General features: G+C 40.1%; 1 protein-coding gene across 2 annotated transcripts in view; it reads right to left on the bottom strand.

Moving 5' to 3' along the window:
• Positions 1–21,664, bottom strand: part of LOC137779456 (guanine nucleotide-binding protein G(olf) subunit alpha) — a 43,564-nt gene that overhangs the window by 12,785 nt on the left and 9,115 nt on the right. Inside the window, exons 1-5 of one of the 2 annotated variants that reach the window (XM_068567209.1) lie at positions 19,791–20,600; positions 19,450–19,522; positions 18,599–18,653; positions 18,288–18,407; positions 11,685–11,782 (exon numbers count right to left, since the gene is read on the bottom strand). In XM_068567209.1, coding sequence (XP_068423310.1) covers positions 11,685–11,782; positions 18,288–18,407; positions 18,599–18,653; positions 19,450–19,522; positions 19,791–19,929 — 485 coding nt within the window. In that variant the 5' untranslated portion in view covers positions 19,930–20,600. Of the gene's footprint in view, positions 1–11,684; positions 11,783–18,287; positions 18,408–18,598; positions 18,654–19,449; positions 19,523–19,790; positions 20,601–21,664 lie in introns of those variants that run through there. The other variant, XM_068567201.1, reaches the window with a different exon arrangement.

Raw genomic sequence — 21,664 nt, 5'->3', positions numbered from 1 at the left:
GGGTTCAAGTCATCCATCCAAACAGGAACACTGTACAGTTTGGGAGATGGATCTGAAACTAGACAAATCCATCAACGGCTCAGTGGGTACTTCCTAAATATAGGAGCAAGAACGGAGACACTCCTGAAAGTCAAACCAAATCTTGTGTAAACAAAAGTGCCTGCTTTATCTCAAGGCCGCCAATTCGCCTTCCAGGGACGCATCAAGTCATGGTTTTGAACGGTGTTGTATAAAAATGTGAAATACATTGTAATGCCCTTTTGTCTCTGCTCAATGTCTACGTGGACCATTGCATTACCCCGGCCAAAAATAGACTCAGCCTCCAAGATTCTAGCGACAGTAGGAACACAGGGAGTCTGTCAGGTCTGAACAGGGTCCCAAGTGGATCTCCCAGCTACAGTTCTCACAGTGAAATTGACCGATGGGTTTCTCAAAATAATATTCAACATCGATACACTATCGGTCCGCTACTGAATTAGTCTGTGCCAAAAATAGAAAACAAAATAAAAATAGACTAATCAGCAATATTGAGTAGGTTTCAATTCTCTTCTCTGTAAACAATCACAGCCTCCATGTCAAATTAGTTGTTCCGCTTGGAAGTCAGCCGTTGACCCATTGAAAATGAGCTTTTCCTCTTTTCCCCTAATCAAAAGTCAATAACCATTAATATCAGACAGGGGAGTCTACCGTATCAGTGCAGATTGCATAAGCCTGAACCGAGCCGTGCTGACTGAACCGGGTGGTGATTAGAAATGAACCGAATCCACACAGAAGGAAATAATTTCTCCATGAAAAAAAAGAAGCTAATTTATTCATTTTTCAAATCTCATTCTAAAGGTTTTAAACACGCAGATCCCGTGCCAGAACTCGAGTTGTCAAGGCCTGTGTGCTATTTTGTGTAGTTCACAAACTGGCCTCCGGGTGGCATCCCTTTCGCTCCTGCTGCACACAGCCTCTCTTCCACACTGACCCTGCCTGCTTTTAGCAGCTGGGTTCCCATGGCAACCCCAGTCGGTCCATACCGCTCCTCTCTCTATCTCTCTCTCTCTCTCGTTCTCTCTCTATCCCCCCGTCTCTTCCTAAGCCAGGCCGCACTTGTATCCTTCCATTTCCAGGCTCTCCCATACATCAACACAAAGCAGAACCGTGCTCTGTGCTAGCTTTCTACATGGTATGTGTGTGTGTGTGTGTGTGTGTGTGTGTGTGTGTGTGTGTGTGTGTGTGTGTGTCTCTTTGGTGGGAGGGCACAGCAAATTCAGGGTTATGAAGACAGATTATTTTAGAGTGCCACCGTCTCAAGCACACAACCAAAAATAAGTCACAATTTATGTAAAGGGGAGGAATGTAATGTCTCATCTTCTGTAGTATGTAAAGCGACATAAAGTCTGTCACAACACGGTGACATGACGTAGCGTCAGTGGTGATAAATTAGACGCAGAGGGTTAAATGAGTTGAGAGCTGGACCGTGGGGATTGATAAGGATGTTACAAGTCACGGAGCAGTCAATAGGAGTCCCATGAGATGGGCCCGGTTACGGTAATGCCCACTGGATTCTTTATGGTCAAGTGGTAACTGCAAACTGTGGTGATGTTGTGACAGCTTCGTAACAACCTCCATGGAGAAAGCAACACATCCACCCCACATGTTGGTGATTAATGGGATATTTGTACAGAGTGAGGAGTGTACAGTGTCATTACTTTGTCAACGAACTGATGAGAAAAGTAGTGTTAGACAACCCACATGGGTAATCTTGGTCAACTTGCCATTTAGTCAAATGTATCCCTATTTAACTAATTAAAATCCACTTGCATATCACTCTATCTTTTCACTCCACTACTAACTCTAACATGTGCTAAAGATAATGTCAAACACGCCGAAATCTTCCAATTTAGTTGCGAGTCATCTCTACTTTCTGAATATAATTGGCTAGAAGTAGCAGACAAAACTTTGTCAAGAGATACAGGTAGTGTGGGTTTTTAACATCCTTTATAAGCGATGTATGTAATACACCCTGTGACAGCATGTATGCATGCACTGCTGGTTTATAGATTTTATGGTCGACAATTGATAGTTTTCAGTAAGGTATAATAAAAAATAATAAAAAATTTAAAAAGCAAACAGTTTCCATTCTTTAAATCATTGAGCAATCTGTCAATTTCTTATTTGTGTGTTTTATAACATCTTAAAAGGACATTTTGACAAAACATAGTCTTGGTAGGCACACAATCCATTCAAGCAATACAAAAAACATGAAATCCTGAATATGAGATATTTTTGCAAAAGTAAAGAAAATGACTGATTGATTTTCTTTTTCTGGGTGTTCATGCTTCAGCAAACAACCAAGACAAAAAAGCAAGAAACACAGAAGGAGCATGTAAGTACATTACACCTTTATTTAACCTGTAGCAGCTGTAAAAACACAATTGGTGTGGACAAGATTACATTTCTAAATAAATATTGTTTCAGAGGACAGTATCACTCTGAAGAACCAAAACTGCAAGAGAAACCGGATGTTCCTCTGACATAACATATTGTTTTGTCAGGACCATTTAAGATGTGCTCCTTATCTATCTAGTCAGTACAGAAAAGCCGAAGAATCTCAGGTTAAGAATGCCCACAACGATAAATCATTCAACTCAAACTACCCAACCATGGCTTGCGCTGGAGCCAAATGTTTACTTAAGTTAGCCTCCAAGCTACCTCCTTCGGCCTGGCCTGATGACACAGCCAACAGCCAGAACTGTCTTGGCAAACAAACCGTTGTGACAGAAAAATATAAAAGGTTTCTATAAATAGCGTTGTGCCCCCCTTTGACCACATTCCACAGGAGGTGAAAGTTGAAGCTTGTTTGACTAGTGGCCAAGGTGGAGGGAGGCCTTTGCCTGGGTGTGGCTGGACACTGCTAACTGCTAGCCTCACTGCTAGCCAGGCCTGCAGGCTATACAACCTCAACTACAGCACGCAAACCAGGCAAACGGGCGCTGAGGGTTTGAAAGCCCCCATGTGATACAAAACATGCTAATGTCAATGCTAAATACACATCGTCATGTGGTTTTTGAGGGATTTTTTACATGGCTCCGAGTATGCTGCTGCTAACTGTATTAGGCCGACTCGGCAGCAACAGGGAGAGAGAGAGTGTGGAGCTGGGAGCCCCTGTCATGATTAGACAGCAAAATGTCTCCTTGCGTGTCAAACCCTGCTTTGATCAATCCAGCCCCCCCTCTCCAGTCTGTCTCTAGCAATGGCAGAAATGGTTGCGCTGGATGTGTGTGCGTGTATGTGCGCACGCGTGTGTGTGTTTGTGTGAAGTAGGGGGAGACAGAGCAAGCAGTAAAGCATATGGGTGCATTCGTACACTGGCAATGATTTGTTTTATGTCAGGACATTAAGAGAAGAGCAGGTATGGCCAGGCAGTGCGTAGTCGCTCACACACACACAAAACCAACACAGAGGCGTTTTGTGTCTCACCTTCTGCTACTGACCTTCCCTTTGTTTACAGCGCATTGCCGGGATACTCCCTTTGATTCGGCTGCGCACACGTGACCCTCCGCCAGTTTCTGCTCTGCAGTGCTGCTGCTAAAAATAGCCTCAGCTTGCCCTGGCTCCACAGCTAGTTTACATAAGCTCTAAGGGGGGTGGGGGTGGAAGGGGTGGGAGTGGGGGAGGAGGGGAGCCTCAGTAGAGAGAGAGAGAGAAAGAGAGGGAGGGGGAAAGAGAGAGAGAGAGAGAGAGAGAGAGAGAGAGAGAGAGAAAGAGAGAGAGAGAGAGAGAGAGAGGTCTATGGACAACCATTCCACAATCTCTGAGCAGGGAACCTGCAGCGCCACTGCTGTCCTCCAGCAGTCTTTGCCTTTACACTCCTGGTCAACAGCAGGGTGTGTGTGTGTGTGTGTGTGCGTGTGTGTGTGTGTGTGTAAGAGAGAGAAAGGTATGCGCTTGTGTGTGTGTGTACTGTACGTGTGTATGTGTAGTCGGCACACAGCAACAGACTCGCAGATATCCGCCATTCACCAGCCTCGCGCTGTGTCTCTGTCTGTCCTTTAAAATGGACGCAAATTTTAACCCAAAAATAAAATTCTATTTATAGATACAATTCCCCTTCTTTAAGGGGAACATAAATTCCCATTTCTCTCTGCAGCGCTGTTCATATTAAACATTCAGAGAGACCAAATTAACAATTAAAAGAACCTACAAACAATCTAAACATCACACTATTTCGCTAATTCGATATGTAAAGAGAGATACTCAACAGGGTAAAAACAATTGTTGTGAGCTATTTGAGTTGTTTGTTTATTTTACTATTGATTTAGATTTTGAATATACAATTGAAAACGTGTATTGTATTATCAATGGGGTAATGCCTGCTTTTAAATGTGACCCAACTCATTCACTAAACTAAATACAGGCTGTCAGAGCCTCTGGTCTCTAGTAACAAAATAAAAACACACTGGCAGTGTAGCTAATCTTGTGACATGTAGCATGCTATGCTGGGCAGCTTTAGGCTCTCTTAACTATTTCCAAATGCCCAGACAGGCTGAAAGCTCTCTAAAAAGCAACATCTACCGCTTCAAACGACATCCACAGTACTTTAAAACACTCCCCTTACGGACAGAAAGAGACATTAACAGTTAAATCTCAGGCCCTAATGATACACTTGAAAATGTTAAATGTTGGATTTATAGAAACATTTTGGAGAATGCTTCGTATAGGGAACAACATGTGTTCTGCAACATCCTCTCTGATGTTGCTTTCTGGCCTCAAGAGAGGACTGAATAGATAGACAGAGAGAGAGAGAGAGAGAGAGAGAGAGAGAGAGAGAGAGAGAGAGAGAGAGAGCGAGAGAGCGAGAGAGAGAGAGAGAGAGAGAGAGAGAGTCCCACAGGGGGCTCTAACAACCTTAAGGACAGTGGTTTGTGTAGATGGAGTCCCACTGAGCTTCCAGTAGATTGGATTCTACAGTTCAGCTTAAAACCACTCCTTCCTTTTCCTCAGAAATCATGCACACAAACACACTCACAGATATATTCAAACACACACTTCCATAGTGCCCTCTTTGATTATTCCTCAGTCAGCTGACAGCAGTGTCATCTGATTTTAGCAAGCGACACAAAGGTTTTTGTTATTCTGGATTAAGCCCCTTTATCATTCTTTTTGATCAACATTTTTGTATGATTGGTGTAGTTATAATAATGTGCTGTAGTAAACTTGTTTACAAGCACCAAAAAAACATAATTTACTAGAAAAAGATTAAGTGAACTAAGTGAGGCTATTTTTAACAGTTTAGTTACTTGAAGTGACTAAAGCACTCAACAACTTCAACATAGGATACCACAAATAGATAGAAACATTCATAGTGAGGGTTAAATCTGAAATAAGACTACATTTTACTGGCTCATTAACTCTTTGTTTAGTTATGCCTTTCAATTATGTTGATCTCTGTAGCCCTGTTTGAGTTTTTGGAGCAAGTTAGCCGAGTTGTGACATCATCATCATCATGTTTGTTTGAGTTCCAAAATTGTTGATATTTATTCCAAAAGCACAAATTCAATTAAATTGTTTTCAGTCTTTCTTTGAGCTTCTGATGAACTCATATCTCTTCATTTCTTCTTCCGCTCCATTCCTGGCCAGAACTCTTTTTTCGGTTTAGTTCTTTAAGATGCAAACATTTAAACTGTGACTTCAGATTTCAGTCTCAAATCACACAACATCAAATGTGTTAAAAAATAACCTGACAACCAATCTGAAAGAAGTCACTACATTGAAATATAAAACAAGTAGATCAATTTGGACATGTTGGAAGAACCTAAACCCCGTCAAAATCAGCCTCATCTGTTGGTATTATACTGTGTAACATCAAAGCAGCTAAAACATTAAGAAATTAAGCAACTTATTGGTGACAGGAAAAGGCAGCAGTGACATGCAGCCTGTGTATAAATATCTCTCTCTCGGGCTTTTCTGTGAACAGAAGAAGCTCCTTATTGAGGAGATCCACTGTTTGCGAAGCGTCGCCCCTCTGTTTCTGTAGGCCCTTCAGGGGCCGGAGCTGGCTGACAATGCCGGCCATTCTTAGCACTTTACTGCCCCAGATGACTGTGTCAGTGGCCCCCCGGCTGGTGACAGAGTCCCGTGACCAGCACTACACCCCAGCCCCAGCACCAACTCCAGCGCCAGCCAAGAACCAGACCCAGCCTTGGATAAGTCTATCCACAGTCCCATCTCCCAGACCCCTGGAGATCTGTCCGGTCCCACCCATACTGCTCCATCCTGGACCAACTACACCATCCTGACTCATGATGATCCGTGTGCAGTTTAACGATTGATGATGCATTAAATGCATGCATGAGTTTTCTTCTTCTTAGGTTGAAATGTAAAATAAAGAGCAGCCAATGAAATATTTGGAAGGTTTTGGAAATACTTGTTCTATGTATTTAAAAAAACAACAACATGTGTAACATTATCATGTGTCAGATAATGAACCTAAAGTATTACAGAGATTAATTAATTAATAAATAAATAAACAGAAAAGTATTTGCTAATTCTTTTGATTATTCATTGCTTTTCAGTCCTCTTTTAAGCTACAACACTGGTTCTGAACTCAATTTCAGCTTCTCTATTGTGAAGAGATGATGATATTCTCTGTTTTTCAATATAAAAATAATACTTTTAGGTTTTGTCATGTTGGTCAGGCAAAAAAAGATATTTTAAGATGTGGCCTTGAAAAAAGATTTGAGATGCTTAAAGGTCAGTTAATTGAGAAAAACAATCAACAGATTCATGGACGATAGGCATTAGATGCAGCTATACTGTTTTTCACTAAACATTTTTAGCATCATTTACTATTTAAATATTTTTGGTATGTGGACACCCATTTTTCCAATCAACCCTATAAAGGCCCTATCTTTCCTCAGTATTTTATCTTTCCCCCTTTTATTTAATCCTTGATAGGATCAATGCCTGAAACAAGAACAATCTGATATTTGTCTGAGTATAAAAAGGGTGATTCAGGACCAAGTCTTTTTTTCCTGTATGTTTTGAATTCATGTGTGCAGCCATTTACTGGTGTGTTTGGTGTGATTACCTCAAACTCTAGATGGGATGGTGGGGATTAATAACTGCATGATCCTTTGGACATACAAAAGTATGAGTTTTACAGTATGTAAGAGGAGTAAGGCTGCAACCAGTAATTGTTTCTATAATCAGTTAATCTGCCATTTGTTTGTTAATTAATTGATGAATTGTCTTATCAACTAATAAATACCTGCAAATAATGAACACCAGAGCCCAAGATGTCATCTTTAAATAGTTAGTTTTGTCTGACCAGCGATCCAAAACCTAAAGATTTTCAGTGCATCACATATGACATTGAGAAGGATAAAATCCTGAGAAAAAGTTCCAAGTATGACATTAGGCCTTTAAAAAAAGACTTGATAGAATAAGTAGCAGTAGTTACTAGTTGCAGATTATTTTTCTGTCGATCGACAAATCAATTAGTTGAATAATTGTTCCAGGTCGAATGTTATTCGGCTATATAGCGGTGTGTCTACGTGGATCAATAGTTATTCCATTCAGTCAGGAGGACTCATTCAACTTTTATTATAGCATTGCTGACTTCACACAGCAAAACACTGAAAGCATACTGGGAAACTACAATGACCACAATGCATTGTACCGTAGACAAAAAGCATGGTGTGTCTCTCTTATACCCAGTGGTCTTTTGACTCAAAATTATCAAAGGGTGGCTATGGTGGGCCATTCAATACACTTTGGTACATCAATTTAAATCAGACAAAAAAATCAACATAGCAGCATCTAAAGCCATCACACTGCTGTACCTAACCCAGCATAAGCACTATCTCTGTCTTAGGCATCATTCTCACGATACAGGAATAAATCCCTGCTGTATTGCTCAGCTGTTTTATAGCCTCACTTCTTCAGTTCCACTCTCAGACTCGAGCTCCATCCAGGGTAGCTCTCCTCTGGCCCAGTACCTGCTGCTGCATCCTGGCTTTCCAGCCACTTAGCATACAAACAGAGAGAGAGAGAGCTCTATAACAGCCCAGACAGCATCTAACTCTGGATAACAAGCAACCACTACAGTAATAAATACCTTTGTATATAAATTATGTCATGAATTGTGTTATATTTGCTAGGGGATTGCAAAAAAAAACAAAAAAAACACTCGCCACAAGAAAAGAAAAAAAAAGCAGGAGGCCTGGGAGTTCAGATTTGCGTGTGAAAAAGTGTTTGATTTTGCTGTCACAGCCAAGGCATTGCATTGGAACCAGCCGGCCGCAGCTGAAAATAGCTCATAATCAATCAACTGGCAGACACATATCTGTGCTCTTAAAACGTATAAATGTGCAATGCAGAGGGCGGATCAATGGGTGACAGGATTCCACAAGCATCGATATGGACATGCTCTTTGGCATAACAAGCGCTTGCCATCGGCCCATACTTATTTCCTTTGCCTGTCCAATGGGCCGTCCATAGTTAGGCCTGCTGGAAAAATATCTGCCAGTGTAGCAAGGTCTGTGAAGGACAACGCGGATGAAATGCTAGTGGTATATCATCTAAATACCACATATAGCTATATCTAACCAATTTCTTCTTCAGCTGTGATCTTGTTTGGTGGTTTAACGACAAAACATCTACTATGTTTGACTGTTATCATGTGAGGTTGCAGCCTGCAAATCGATTTCTCCCACAAAAAGCCCCCTGTTGGCCAACTTCCTCTTTAATATACTCAGAGTGATCGAAAGCACTCTTATCACAATTGTGATCCAAGCCATACTGTAACTACAACACAAGACTGTGGAAGTTAACAATAATTTAAATAAAAGAGCAGGAGTAGAGAAAAAAAGTAGAAGACAAAAAGAAAGCGTCCTGGACTGACAAAGATTTTCAGAGCGAGTTGGGTTAACCTCAAAAGTAGCGAGCAATGAAAAGAAGAGACAAGCTAACAGACAGACCCTTATAGTTTTGAACTCAAGTGGAATAGCCCAAAAAACACAACAGGCATTCTCCAAACAATACAAAGTTTGTTTAAATACAGACCGAGTCCAAAGGGATGACCTCTGATCTCTTCCTTTCAACCCAGTTGGCTGCTGAAACTGTCTGCTAGTCTTTCACTACTTCTAGGGTAGTTGCTGACAATAGTTAATGTAGTTCAGCGTGTGTGTGTGTGTGTGTGTGTGTGTGTCTTTACACAAAGACAGGTCTGCTGCCATTGTAGCATGGAGTATCTATGAATGCCTTCCGTCCCCATAGTTCATAGAGAGGTTAAAACTGAGAAAGGAAGTAAGTGAGAGGCCATGCAGTCTGACAAATTCCAGACATCAATCAAACTCACTGACAATGGAGGCATATTGTCATGTTACTACTGACTGCAAAGTGAGATTTCAAAAATGAATTTCAAATGTGAAGACTGATTTTTTTCCTTCTCCAAAATGCATGGTAGGGATGGAAACTGATTCATTATATTTCAAGGTGAATTTTTAGTAAATTCATTGCACTAAATCACACATACGCTCTCCTTTAGAAAAGGAAAAGCACTTGAGAACCAAAACACAACAATTGTCACTCCACTGAACTGCCATTCAAGTAAAACAAACGCTAAACTACTCAGCCACCATGCATGACCGCATAATTATTAACCCCATCAAAACTGAAAACTCAACTTTGTGCATTTGTACACTAAACGACATGAAGCAGTGACTTATTATATTGTTTTATCTCCTTTATCACACCACCAGTAAAATAAGTTTGTTAGCTTGACGATGATTTATTGGCCAAACATACAACTGCTCACCAGCTCTTAACCAATCAGGAGCAGCAACGTAACATCCTGAGAGGCGGTGACATGGGGACAGCAAGAAGGGCAGGAGAGAGAAGTAAGAATGAATAATGTTTAAGAGGAGGAGGTTCCAAACAGGGACGACAATTGGGACTCAAAATAAACAATTAAGCATCAGAGTAAACGTATTATAACTTCCATTAAAAAAAATAAATAAATAAGAAACAGGGAGAGAAAGCATATCTACCGAGTTCAAAACCAATAAATTCAACGCCAAAAAAGTCACATGTGAACCACTATTTAAATACGGTATTCTTTTCAGTGTCTTCATTCCACTCTGTTAATGTTTACTCATGTCACTGAGCAGATGTATGTTCTGTGCTTCAGCTAGTTGCAAGCTTCAGTGGTTTCAAGTTTTACAATATAGAATATTATTTTTGATTTTAGCATTTAGAAGACCACCGCATTTACAGAGTTGTAAGGCCGACTTTAAGTGTTGATGATACCACAATATTATGTGGTATCATGTTACTGGAATATGAACAAAAATAAACACAAGGTGCTTTTTTGCATATCGTACAGTCGTACTGCACACAGACTGACTCAGAGCAGTAAAGACAAACACAGGCCGTGGACTGTAACAGCTCCACCTTACAGATTCATGTGACTCCTCCAACCATCACCTGACTATCTCACTTCTTTCTATGGAAGCTGCTTTCAGGCAGGGCAACCAGAGAAAGACTTGACCCAAAGTAAAAATGTATGTTCAAGAAATGGAAGATATTCAGGAGGAGAGTACAGAGACTGTTTGTCCACATGCTACGCCATGTTTAAAACATCTTGACAGTACATCCATGTAACACAGGGCTCACAGATTGCTGACAACAAGACAATATCTTCAGTCACTGATAAAACATGACTTTGACAGAGCCCTAAGGGAGCCAACACTTGCGAAAAGGAGGGACAACTTCCAGTGGGCTGTACTTATGATTCTGTACCATGTACATGTCCTCATATTTACATGTAAAACCATAGGTGAGTCAGAGAGGAAGTAAAAGGATAGCACTGTAATCAGTGAGTCACTTTGCATATCCAAACTTCCTTTTACAGGCAAGTCAGGGGCTCTCTACTGTGTACGACCAGCACCCTATGGTGGCCAAAGGTGAAGTAGGAGACTTCCATATAATCTGGGCCACAGTGCAAAGAGCTGTTTCTGCGTCTTGCCACACTGCAGTTATCAGTATTTCCTAACTACAGTATCTAGAGTACAATTGTATTAGGAAAAACTCTACACAGATTGTAGCCAAAATCAAATCATGATTCACATAGACCTTTGTCCAGCCGAGCAACAATGACATGTAGTCTCTCAACTCCACAAATAGGTTCTCCCCAAAACTAAAACGAGAAAAGCTAACTTTACTGACAGCATTATTACATATTTACATGCATTTACAGACACATGTAACATCAATACAATTCCTTATAAAAAAAAGGCATTTTAATAAAGACCAGACCGGGCTTTGCATATTGCCATGGTGAGCAGTCGAACACACAGACATGAGGACATATATGTATCATTTTCCTAAGGATGAATACAACTGGCGCTAGCCTTGCCACGCCCAGAGTAAACATATCTCAACCATATTCATATATGACATGGCACCAGCACACAGCGCAGAGCGTTCACCTCAAACATAACACAAAGAAGACGTACAGAGCAGGGACGGGACAACAGTTTACAGGCCGTAAAAAACAACAAAGAAAGCTCACTTTTCTTGATCCCACTACACTATAGCTGCACAAATAACAGAATTTATGTCGTCGTAAACAATCTTTTGTTACTGTGCAAGTAGTTCAAAAGCTCAAGATGTCATTAAACGTCTGGACTTACTATTGTGCACAGTCGATGAGCTGGTACTCATTGGACCTCTCGAAGCACGCCTTCACTCCCTCGTCGTCCCACAGCTTCTTTGCGTGATCAAAGAACTCCTAAAGAAGAAGAAAAAACTTTAATAAACATAACAGACAACAATATATGTTGGACAATAAAAAGACTTGACAAACTACGATATTATGATGGGAAAGTGCTTTGAATTAGTTTACACACCCTGCTCAGGGTAAACACCTAAAGTTACTTTAAGAACTCCTTTGTGAGCTTTATAATGGATTATTCATTATGAAGAAATTCATAACACTAAAGAAACTAAAGAAAGAAACCTCCTTTTGATCAACACACTATGCCAACTTGGCAGATGTTTTTGTATACGTACATTAGAAAATACAAAAAAAAGTATTAAAAGGTAAGTAAACCATTCGTTCAGTAACTGCGGACATTTGGTAAATCTGAATTTGTACTTTGAAACTGTGAAAGTTGTTGAAATTGCCATGACAGCTGAATGGTTAAATAAATAAAAACACGCTTTTTTATTTTTGAATAAAATCATATGCAGCTGCAGTAAGGACGTGATTAGCCTAGCTTAGCGTACAGACTGGAAGCAAGAGGAAATCGTTAGCCTGACTGTCTGAAGTGAAAAAACTACTACCAACACAGGCGGGGACATTGACAGCATGCAACTTGGTGTCAAAAAAAGTTTGCCAGACTTGGTACCATACCATCAAGCCTGCAACAAGGAACTATACAAAAACCTGCATCTAACAATCGGACATACGGCCAGAGACGCTGCACAAGCATGCCGGTGGAAATACAAGGTGGAAATACAAACTGCTGTTTGTCAAGAAATTGTTCCAGCATGTAACTCTCCGTAAAACCACATTGTTTTAACATGTTTGTCCAACTCTCTTCAAAGAAAGCAAACGAGCCTATTTTCCATGAAGGTGAAGCATTCCTTTAACACATTATTAATAGTATAAGTAGAAATATTTCTTCGGTACTCAAGAACAAACCAGCAAGACTAAAGTAACTCAGTTACAAATGGTCATGTGCATGCCCTTTGAAGTGCTGGGCAATATTTAGCAATTTTAACAGCTTCTAACTTATTGCCTTTTTAAGCAAAAGAGAGACAGAACACGCAACTCTGTGAAAAGCATTTGAAAGTGAAAGCAGAAATACAAATTTTATCTTCCCCAAAAAAATACAAAAAAAGCTATTTGGAGTAGCAGAGGCTGCTGACTTAGGTTCTCATTCACTTCCTTGACACAGAAATGAATTTAAGCTCACGACTGTATCACAAACTCTCTTGTCTGAACGTAACTTAAAGGAACTAAGGTGGCTCTTGAGAGGCCATAACTTAAATGTGAACAAATGCAGATAGCACTACAGTTACATGACGTATCCCAACATTTCGAAAGCATAGGAATAATTCTGTGAATGAAGAAACAAGTTTCAGTCGGAAACTTTATGAACGGAGCTCATCTTATCAATGACTTTGAGACATTTTCCAGGACTCTCTGTATGCCCTAAACAAAAGAGAATTGGGCTAATGTCCCTCGTCGCCTCCTGTGCACATGTCTTTCAGATGGGCTCCTCCTCTAGCCAGGAACCACCACATGACTCTCTGCACTCAGCACTGGCTCTGCGCTCTGACTGGGGAGAGGGTGAAAGTAGCCCCGAACCAGAGAGAGCGAGGGAGAAGGAGCCTGATAAATGATCACATGCTCGGGGATATCTCCTCTCGGCAGATCCCGTGATTAAGTTCAACATGGAGGATCCACTGAAGTCTCACAGAGAGAGGCGTTCACATTGGTTTACGTTTTTGTTACAGATTAATATATACTCACACTTCAGGCACGGATGTTGTCATGTTTGGCGTGTTTACGTACATTTTACCAAGGTATTGTAGATTATATTAATTATTTTCAATTCTAAAACCATGGATCGGATTTGCAATTACCTTCTGAACTAAAGTCTTCATTAAAAAAAATAAAATTAGGCCACATTTGCTTTCTAGCTCAAATTTGCTTCCACTTCTATAACAGTCAAACTGTAACACCCACCTCAACTAATATCAATAACATTCAACAGCACTGATTACACTTATGTTATAAGCTCCGTGGGTCTCAACCTTTTGTTTTTACACCAGCAGACATCAAGGGCCTGGAAACCCCAGAGAAGGGCCCGGCACAAGCTAGCAAGCGTTAGGACTGTATGGAGGAAGGACGAGGGGTAGAGGGTGGAAGGGGCAGAGAGGGAGCAGAGTATGGTCCTCAGGGCTCTTTTCCACAGAGGCGTGTGACACTGGGCCTTTGAATAAATGCAGTGTGTGCTGCAGTGCCCTACAGAAGAACTGATAACACAGAAAGAGACCAGGAGGGAATTTGTTTTAACACAAGCTTTTTTTAACTCTTCCCAGTCCACCTCTACTCCCCCTTCCATCCACAGACATGAGATACTGATTCTCTGGTGGATCTGCTCGGACCAATTTTCAGTTCAGCCTTAGTTTCAATGTTAATCAAGTTATGTGTGATGTAATATTTCTCTTGAATCATATAGGTCACTCTGACACAGGGAGAAAAAAATGGCCTAAATCTGATTTGACTTAGCAAAACAAAGTTGTGGAGAAAATGGTTTGCATTGTCTGTCGCGAGGGGACATTAAAACTCCTATGGGGAAAGTTTTGAAGAGACCTTTGGTCTTAGAGCAAAATGTACAGCCACAAATCTCACATCACTCCATACGTAGCCTGCGCCAGACAACCAGCGAGCTCTTCGGTTAACCCTGAAACACCACATTTATTGAATTTGAATAGAATACCTTTGTTAGATACTCACACAAATTTAGCTAAAAGAAAGAGAGCGCAAAAGCAAAGGAGAGAAGGAGCAACTTTTTTATCTTTCATAACATGGTTATGAAAAAAATGGAGCAGGCCCTTTGTACCACAATTTGCCCCACATCTGGGATCCTCAGGTAATCAATTCAAGTAAAAACAAGCTTCCAGGACTGAAGCTCGTTCATCATAAAGAAATCACCAAGACGCTAACAACAAGGGAATGCTATAAAAGGTAGTGACCTCCTGGTCTGTATTGAAGAATAAAAGCAGCACAAAGCAGGTCACTTATCCTTATTAGAAGTCATAATTATGGGATGGCCTGTAAACTATAATCAGGCAAATTTAAGTTACACTCACTGACAGTTACTGATGTGCACAAGTTAAATAGACACGCCGTCAAATCATCGGTACAGTAATTCTGCGTACTAACAGAAAACTAGATCCTTTCAACAAAGGGTGGGGCTGAACACATTAGGAAGCTCACCTCCCACAACTGACAGTAATTGACACCGAGAAGGAAAAACACCAAAACATGAGAACTAACTTTTGTGGACGGAATCCTTGTCTTTTTTTTTTCGAGAGTGTTTTGAAATAACATTATCGGGTCTGAAATGCCACCATTTAATCGTCTCAGTGACCTGCTTCTTTTAGCATCAAAAAGACAGGACTACATGTGGACTTGACCATGTCTGATGGAGATACAGCTACATGGTTTTGAAAACAGGCGCTCATTTGAATTTGTTCCACTTCAGTCGACGGACATCGTCGGGTGGCGAGCATAGCTACCACAGTGGCATTTGTTTCCATTTGCATAGACAACTGTTTGTGTCGTTGCTTTCTTTTCCATGGGCCTACTGTTACTACTGCAGGGAAAGGTTTTCCCAAAAAAAAGGATGCTTTGATGATAAAGAGTACAGGCCTGCAGAACTAAGCAGGGTGATTTACATAACAGGGCAAAGGGAAACTGTAGGTGACACTTTCAGAACTATTTTGTTGTGTTGGATGCACATGTTCTTAAGATAGATATGTACTTTATTAATCCCCAAGGGGATTTTTTTTTTTTAATATTCCTTAACTTTACGTAAAGATATGTCACACTCGTTGGACAACAAAAAAACATCAACAGTAAATGGAATAATTCTACGTTGACGTACAAGAACCACGCAGAAAATAAATCCATCCCAGTGTCACACAGAAGAGACGACAACATCTCCACAACAGTTCCGTCAAAAGACCATGACGCAATGCAGCCATAGTGCTGTTCCTTGTCGCCTTTCTATTTGACTAACCAGACGCAACACACCAAAACATTGTTCTCGGCCTCACTTTTCTCAACTGGAAAAAACTAGCTCTGCTTTCATGTCAAATTACAATGCCCACTAAACTTCTATCGTTCGATAAGCAGCACTATTAAATCGCTACTCCAAAAAACAACAACCATAAACACAGCATAAGGATGAGTATGAAAGAAGAACACAACAGATTGTTTTTTTAAAGTTGATATTAACCTATAATATCCTGAAGTAAATGCAGACTTGATGTACCTCAGAATGCCTGAAGAACTTTTCTTTTCTTTCTCCAAAGTACAGACGCTTTGATTAAATCGGTTTCAGTAAATGTTTCTAACAGAAAAAAAAAAGCTTAGCACAAGCTGGGATTGTTTTCTGAGAGTGGCAGCTAATAAAAGCAAGTTTAATGACTCATCTCCATGGTCACCACTATGCAGTTAAGCATTTTAGTGATGTGTTAAGACTTTCATATAGTCTCAGTAAGGTACGTCATATGACAAAGTCATCTTGAGCATGATGACTGAACTGAAAAAAAAATTAGCACCATTACGATTAGTTGAATAATTTATAAGTCGATTGAGAAAGTTCTGGACTCTTGGTCAGAGACAACAAGATACTGGAAGATATCATCTTGTGTTCTGTGTCAAAAATAGTTCTGCATTTTCTGTCACGTACAAGACAAAACAACTGAATTGAGAAAACATTTGGCAGATTAGCTGATGAGAAAAAATTGTCTTTGGTTGCAGATAAAAACTTTCAAAATGGTACAACCAAAGCTATCACCATCAGTCTCTCCACCGATACATAAACAGCAAGTCATTCAGGGAAATGTAGGAAGTCAATTATCGTCTACTTCTTCTTCGTGTCCACAGCAATAACTCATCACAAAACAACTACAAAAACGGATTTGTACTGAACATCATGTTTATCAAGAGAAAGTTTCCTTTTAGGATTCATGAACCTGGTTCACTGTGACTTCATCTCTCCAGGTAAAACATATTTCTACATTTCACAAAGGCGCCAACAGGTGAAAGCCACAGGTTACTGATTGGCCGTGTTCCTGCACTGCTGTATTGGATATCATGCCTGGTGGCACTAAGTGACAATGTAGTGGTGACACTGACGGCACTAGTGAAGCCTGAGACTGATGACAAGCACAGACACTCCAAACAGAGCCATGTTGTTCCCTTTGGCCGGGCCTGGCCGGGCCTGGGAACTCAACGCCGGCACTCCCCATGGCCCCGGTCCTCACAAAACACAACATCACAGACTACTGCTGCCCTGTTAACACTCTCACTGTGGGCCCTATCAGTAAATTAACACCCAAATCCCTTCAATGGATATTCTTGTGATGTAGAGTTAAATAAAGTTGCCAAGAGGGAAGCTGGGAAACATTATTCAAAGCAGTTAAGTGGTGGTATGGGCAAGTCCTGAGAGAAACCCCCCCCCAAAAAAAACCTGTGACCATGAGGCCTGAATATTAGTTTGATTTTGAGGCTATGTTGGAAAAGTTATATGCCATATTGTGATTAAGAGATAAAACATACAAGAAATTAATTCCATCGAAACAACTGGATACTTGATCAAATATTTTCCCAAAGATAAAAGACACTGGGCTGCAACAAACATATATTTTCATTATCGATTAATGTCAAAATCAAAAAGATTTCAAATGTCTTGCATTGTCCAACAATATAAAACAAATATTTGTGTCAAATCGCAGACCGAAAGAAACTAAAACGTATCATAAATACACTGATCTTTAGATCAATACACCAAAAGGAGACTGACCCTGTACTTGATTAATACACAACATCATGTTTATACTTTTATTTGGTTCCCAAAAAAGCCTGTATTGTATCGGGGGGAAATTTGGAACCTAGGAGTTTATCGACAGCTGGGTCATTCCTGTTTTGCGGAGCTGTACAGTCGGTGTGAAACAAGGAACAAGTTCAAAATTATGTAAAACATTATCTATATTTCCAACACATGATCTTGCGCTATCAATTTGCTGATCATACACTGAAAAGAACACAATGTGCTTCGACTTGCATTTAAATCCACATACAGAACATCTGCTCCAGCCAACCTTTGACCTGAATCACCTGAATCACCTAACTGTTGATCTGATACAAGTTAACTGACATTTCCATTCATAACTTCATAACATTCAAGGGGAGAAAAAAAACAATGCCCCTAGCTTGGATTTGCTAAAAAAGACCCCCACCACATCATAAAAATAGTAAAACAAAGAAGAAAGGCAACATTATGTCTGTTGTGGAATAACATCCAACATCCCTGAGCTATATTAGCAAGATCTACATTGTTGGCCATAAAAACAGCAAATGCTCTCATCACATAACATTCAACACCCACACAAACACAATTGCATATTTGAAGGACAAAAATCATGTACTATCCCAGTCTCTCTCTCTCTCACATATTCACACCTGCACACAAACTTTATGAACGTCTTACCTGTGAGTAGTCAAAGTCAGAGAGAGGTGCTATGCTTTTGATGTATTCGATTCTGAATTGGTCCTCTGGGTTGGCTAGCGGGACTGGAGGTATTAAAGTGCTCATCGCAGACACTATAGTCTACAAAGCAGAAGAAGTTGTGGGAGAAAAAAAACAACAACAAAAAACAACCATTAAGCAGGATGAATACAGAAAAAATAATCTAACCCTAATAGTAACCCTGTTTAATAATAATCAGTACAATGGGATTGCAGAAGGTGTAACAACAGAGATATTGAGCATATTTAGGAGGCGATACAGATGAAACTCACCACTATGGCATCCTTTACGTTTTTCCGAATATCTTGGATTTTCTGTTTCTTTTCTCTGCATTAAGACAGAATAGATGTGTGGGGCGGCAGTTAGAAAAACATCAACCACAACAGGCCACAAATGAGTTATTATCGTAAGTTGGTTATGCGTAAGATAGTGGTTACAGCCAGGTTAGACTCTATTCTTAATATAATTATACATAAAGTACAGTGGTCAAGGCTGAGAATATGTACCAGGCAGCAGTGAAATGTGGGTTGGAGTTCAGTAAAATACCAAAGTATAGTGGTATGATGGGTTGTAGTCATTATTTGTCTCATGTATTTAACTTAAAAATGCCAGATTACGTCTCCAATTCACACAAAAAAAAACAAATCTAGCCTCCATAGACACATACAGTGTATTTTCATACAGTTACAGGACTCTTGACATGTGGCCTGTTTAAAATAGACCACTGGTGAAATCAATGCCATGCAAGGCCTTGCAGCAAAACAAATCATCAATAGGCCTGTGTCGATCACAACCTTTCACCCTCTCACATGAAACAGGAAACAGTGAATTATTTGGCATCTTTGTGGCACTGAAATCCTCACATATGTATGATAACTGTACATGTACACGAAAAAAGGGGAAAAGGGAGAGAGGAAGGGGGGGGGGGGGGGAGATATTAGCTGCTTTGCATGGGATACTGGGCCCAACAGGCGCTGCAGTGCCTGGGGAAAATCCATTCACAGGCTATATATTCTGGCCTCGACAGTGTTATTCATTAGGAGGGAAGCCAAAAGAATAAGCATTGCTATGATGTTTGAGCCGTTCGTGTCGCTATGTAATAACTGTGTCGAGCAGCACTCACTCCGCGTTGAAGCCGTTGACGTGTAGAATCCTCATCTGCTTCACAATGGTGCTTTTTCCGGACTCTCCCGCACCTTCGAAAACAGACCCAGAAAAACACACACGTTAAAATACCACCAAAATGAACACGAGCGGGGACAGCCAGGCTAGCGTGAGAACCATACACGTTTTAGAAAACGCAAGCCAGTTAATTGTATGCTCTCTGGAGCTTCGCTTCCATCAATATCCACCCCCATGACATATTATTGCAAGCGCTGTCAAACGGGGCTACGTGTTCGGTAAACGAAAGGGATTACGGTTAGCTTACATTTCAGATAGCCATCACATTTAAATCAGCCTTACCCAGTAATAGGAGCCTGTGTGTGGCTTTATACGCTTGTCTTTCCTTTTGCAACTGTTTTTCTATCTTTTTATTCGCCTCTCGTTGTGCCTTTTCGTCGATGCGTTGATCTTCAGTCTTGCTGTTGCCCAAACAACCCATCTTCCGTCGCCCTAACCCTTCCTTGTGGAATCGTAAAAAAATATATAAAATAACACCCGGGATGATTTTGTGGTTCAAAAACAACACAGCAATGAGTCTACTGTAAAATAAAAAAGGGGGAAAAATAAAAAAAATCTCTGCGAGGCTTCTCCGTCGGAGGGAGGAATACGTTTCCCCGATGCAATTCCGCTTTAGCCGCAGCCGACCGTCATCCAACCGTTCGTCAGTTTACGAACCAACGAGAAATAACGACTCGGATCCACAGAGATATATCAAAAATACATATAAATAAGGAGAGAGAGAGAGGGTTTTCAATCCCTGGGAATCCAGTCAACTGTTCCTATCGCGTCTCCAACCCCTCTCTTCTCTCAGTATTTTTTTTCTATCTGAATTTCTATCAGTATTTCTGTCTCTTTAACTCAGCACTGCCTCTCTCTGTGGCACCAGGAAATAACCGTGGACCGTGGAGGTGGAAAACAAACCTGCGTTAAACTGTAACGTTAACAACCCGCACTGATAAAGCATTTTATAACTTGTGTGGAAAAGGGAGAGCAGCCATCCCCGATTAAGTCCGTCGCTATCTTGCTATCAAACTAATCGGCAAAGGGGTGGAAACCGGGACGAGTCTGTGCTGGTCTACAGAGGGGCTGGGTCTCTTCTTCTTCTTGGCTTCCAGTCAGTGAGGTGGCCCTGACACAAACTGGCAACCCGTTTTACAACGTCTGTGTGCGCGTTGGGCTCGACCTATCTCTCCAGTTTAGTCGTTACAGGCCTGGGGGCCATAGTTGTAGTCCTTCAGCTAATGAGGACTACGTGTGGGTGGTGGAGAACGTATTCAAGAGCCTTTACTCAAAAGTGTAAGTACAAAAGTATAAGTTACAAAATTAACTCAAAGTATAAACAGTTAAAGTACTTTTACAAAATGGCCCCTTTCAGATGTTTATACTGTATTATTAAACGTATTAAAGCCTATAAAGTGGTGGAAAGTAACTAAGGGCATTACCTCAAGCACTGTACTTAAGCACAATTTTGAGGCACTTTTACTTTATACATTAAAGGCCTGGGGCCCATCATTGTAGTCTTTGAGAGGACTACTTTTATTTTTTAAGTATTATCAGTAAAAGGTAGTACAAATATAAAAAGTAAAAGCACTAAAATGGCCCCTGGTTATTACTGTGTGTGTTTATGTATATATATATATATATATATATATATATATATATATATATATATATATATATATATATATATATATGTGTGTGTGTGTGTGTGTGTGTATATATATATATATATATATATATATATATATATATATATATATATATATATATATATATATATATATATATCCCTTGCTATCACTGAATTTATTTGAATGCTTTACTTTTTAGCTTCTTAGTTGCTTTGCAGATTCAGATTATTCATACAAAATATAATGACTAATAAATGTTAATGTTTTTTTTTTTATAGTACATAAAGTAGCCCAAATTAGCTCCACCCTCACCAGTTCAACATTAAAGGGATGTGTACATCAATTTATTAATGCGTACATTAATCTATTATTGATTAGATTCCGATATTATATACATTACACTGAATTAAGATTAGTTCTACTTTTACGACTGAATGTAAACTTTGATAGTAATACTAATAGATTTTGAATATATTGCTTTTACTTGTAACATAGTATTTACTACATTGTGGTATTACTGCTTTTACTTAAGTAAATATGTCT

The sequence above is a fragment of the Clinocottus analis genome, unplaced genomic scaffold (assembly GCF_023055335.1).
Source record: "Clinocottus analis isolate CAN_PGR_092001 unplaced genomic scaffold, fCliAna1.0.p SCAF_11, whole genome shotgun sequence".
NCBI classification, from domain to species: Eukaryota; Metazoa; Chordata; class Actinopteri; order Perciformes; family Cottidae; genus Clinocottus; species Clinocottus analis.
Note: the sequence above shows the minus strand (reverse complement) of the source record. Positions and strands in the feature narration are given on the sequence as shown.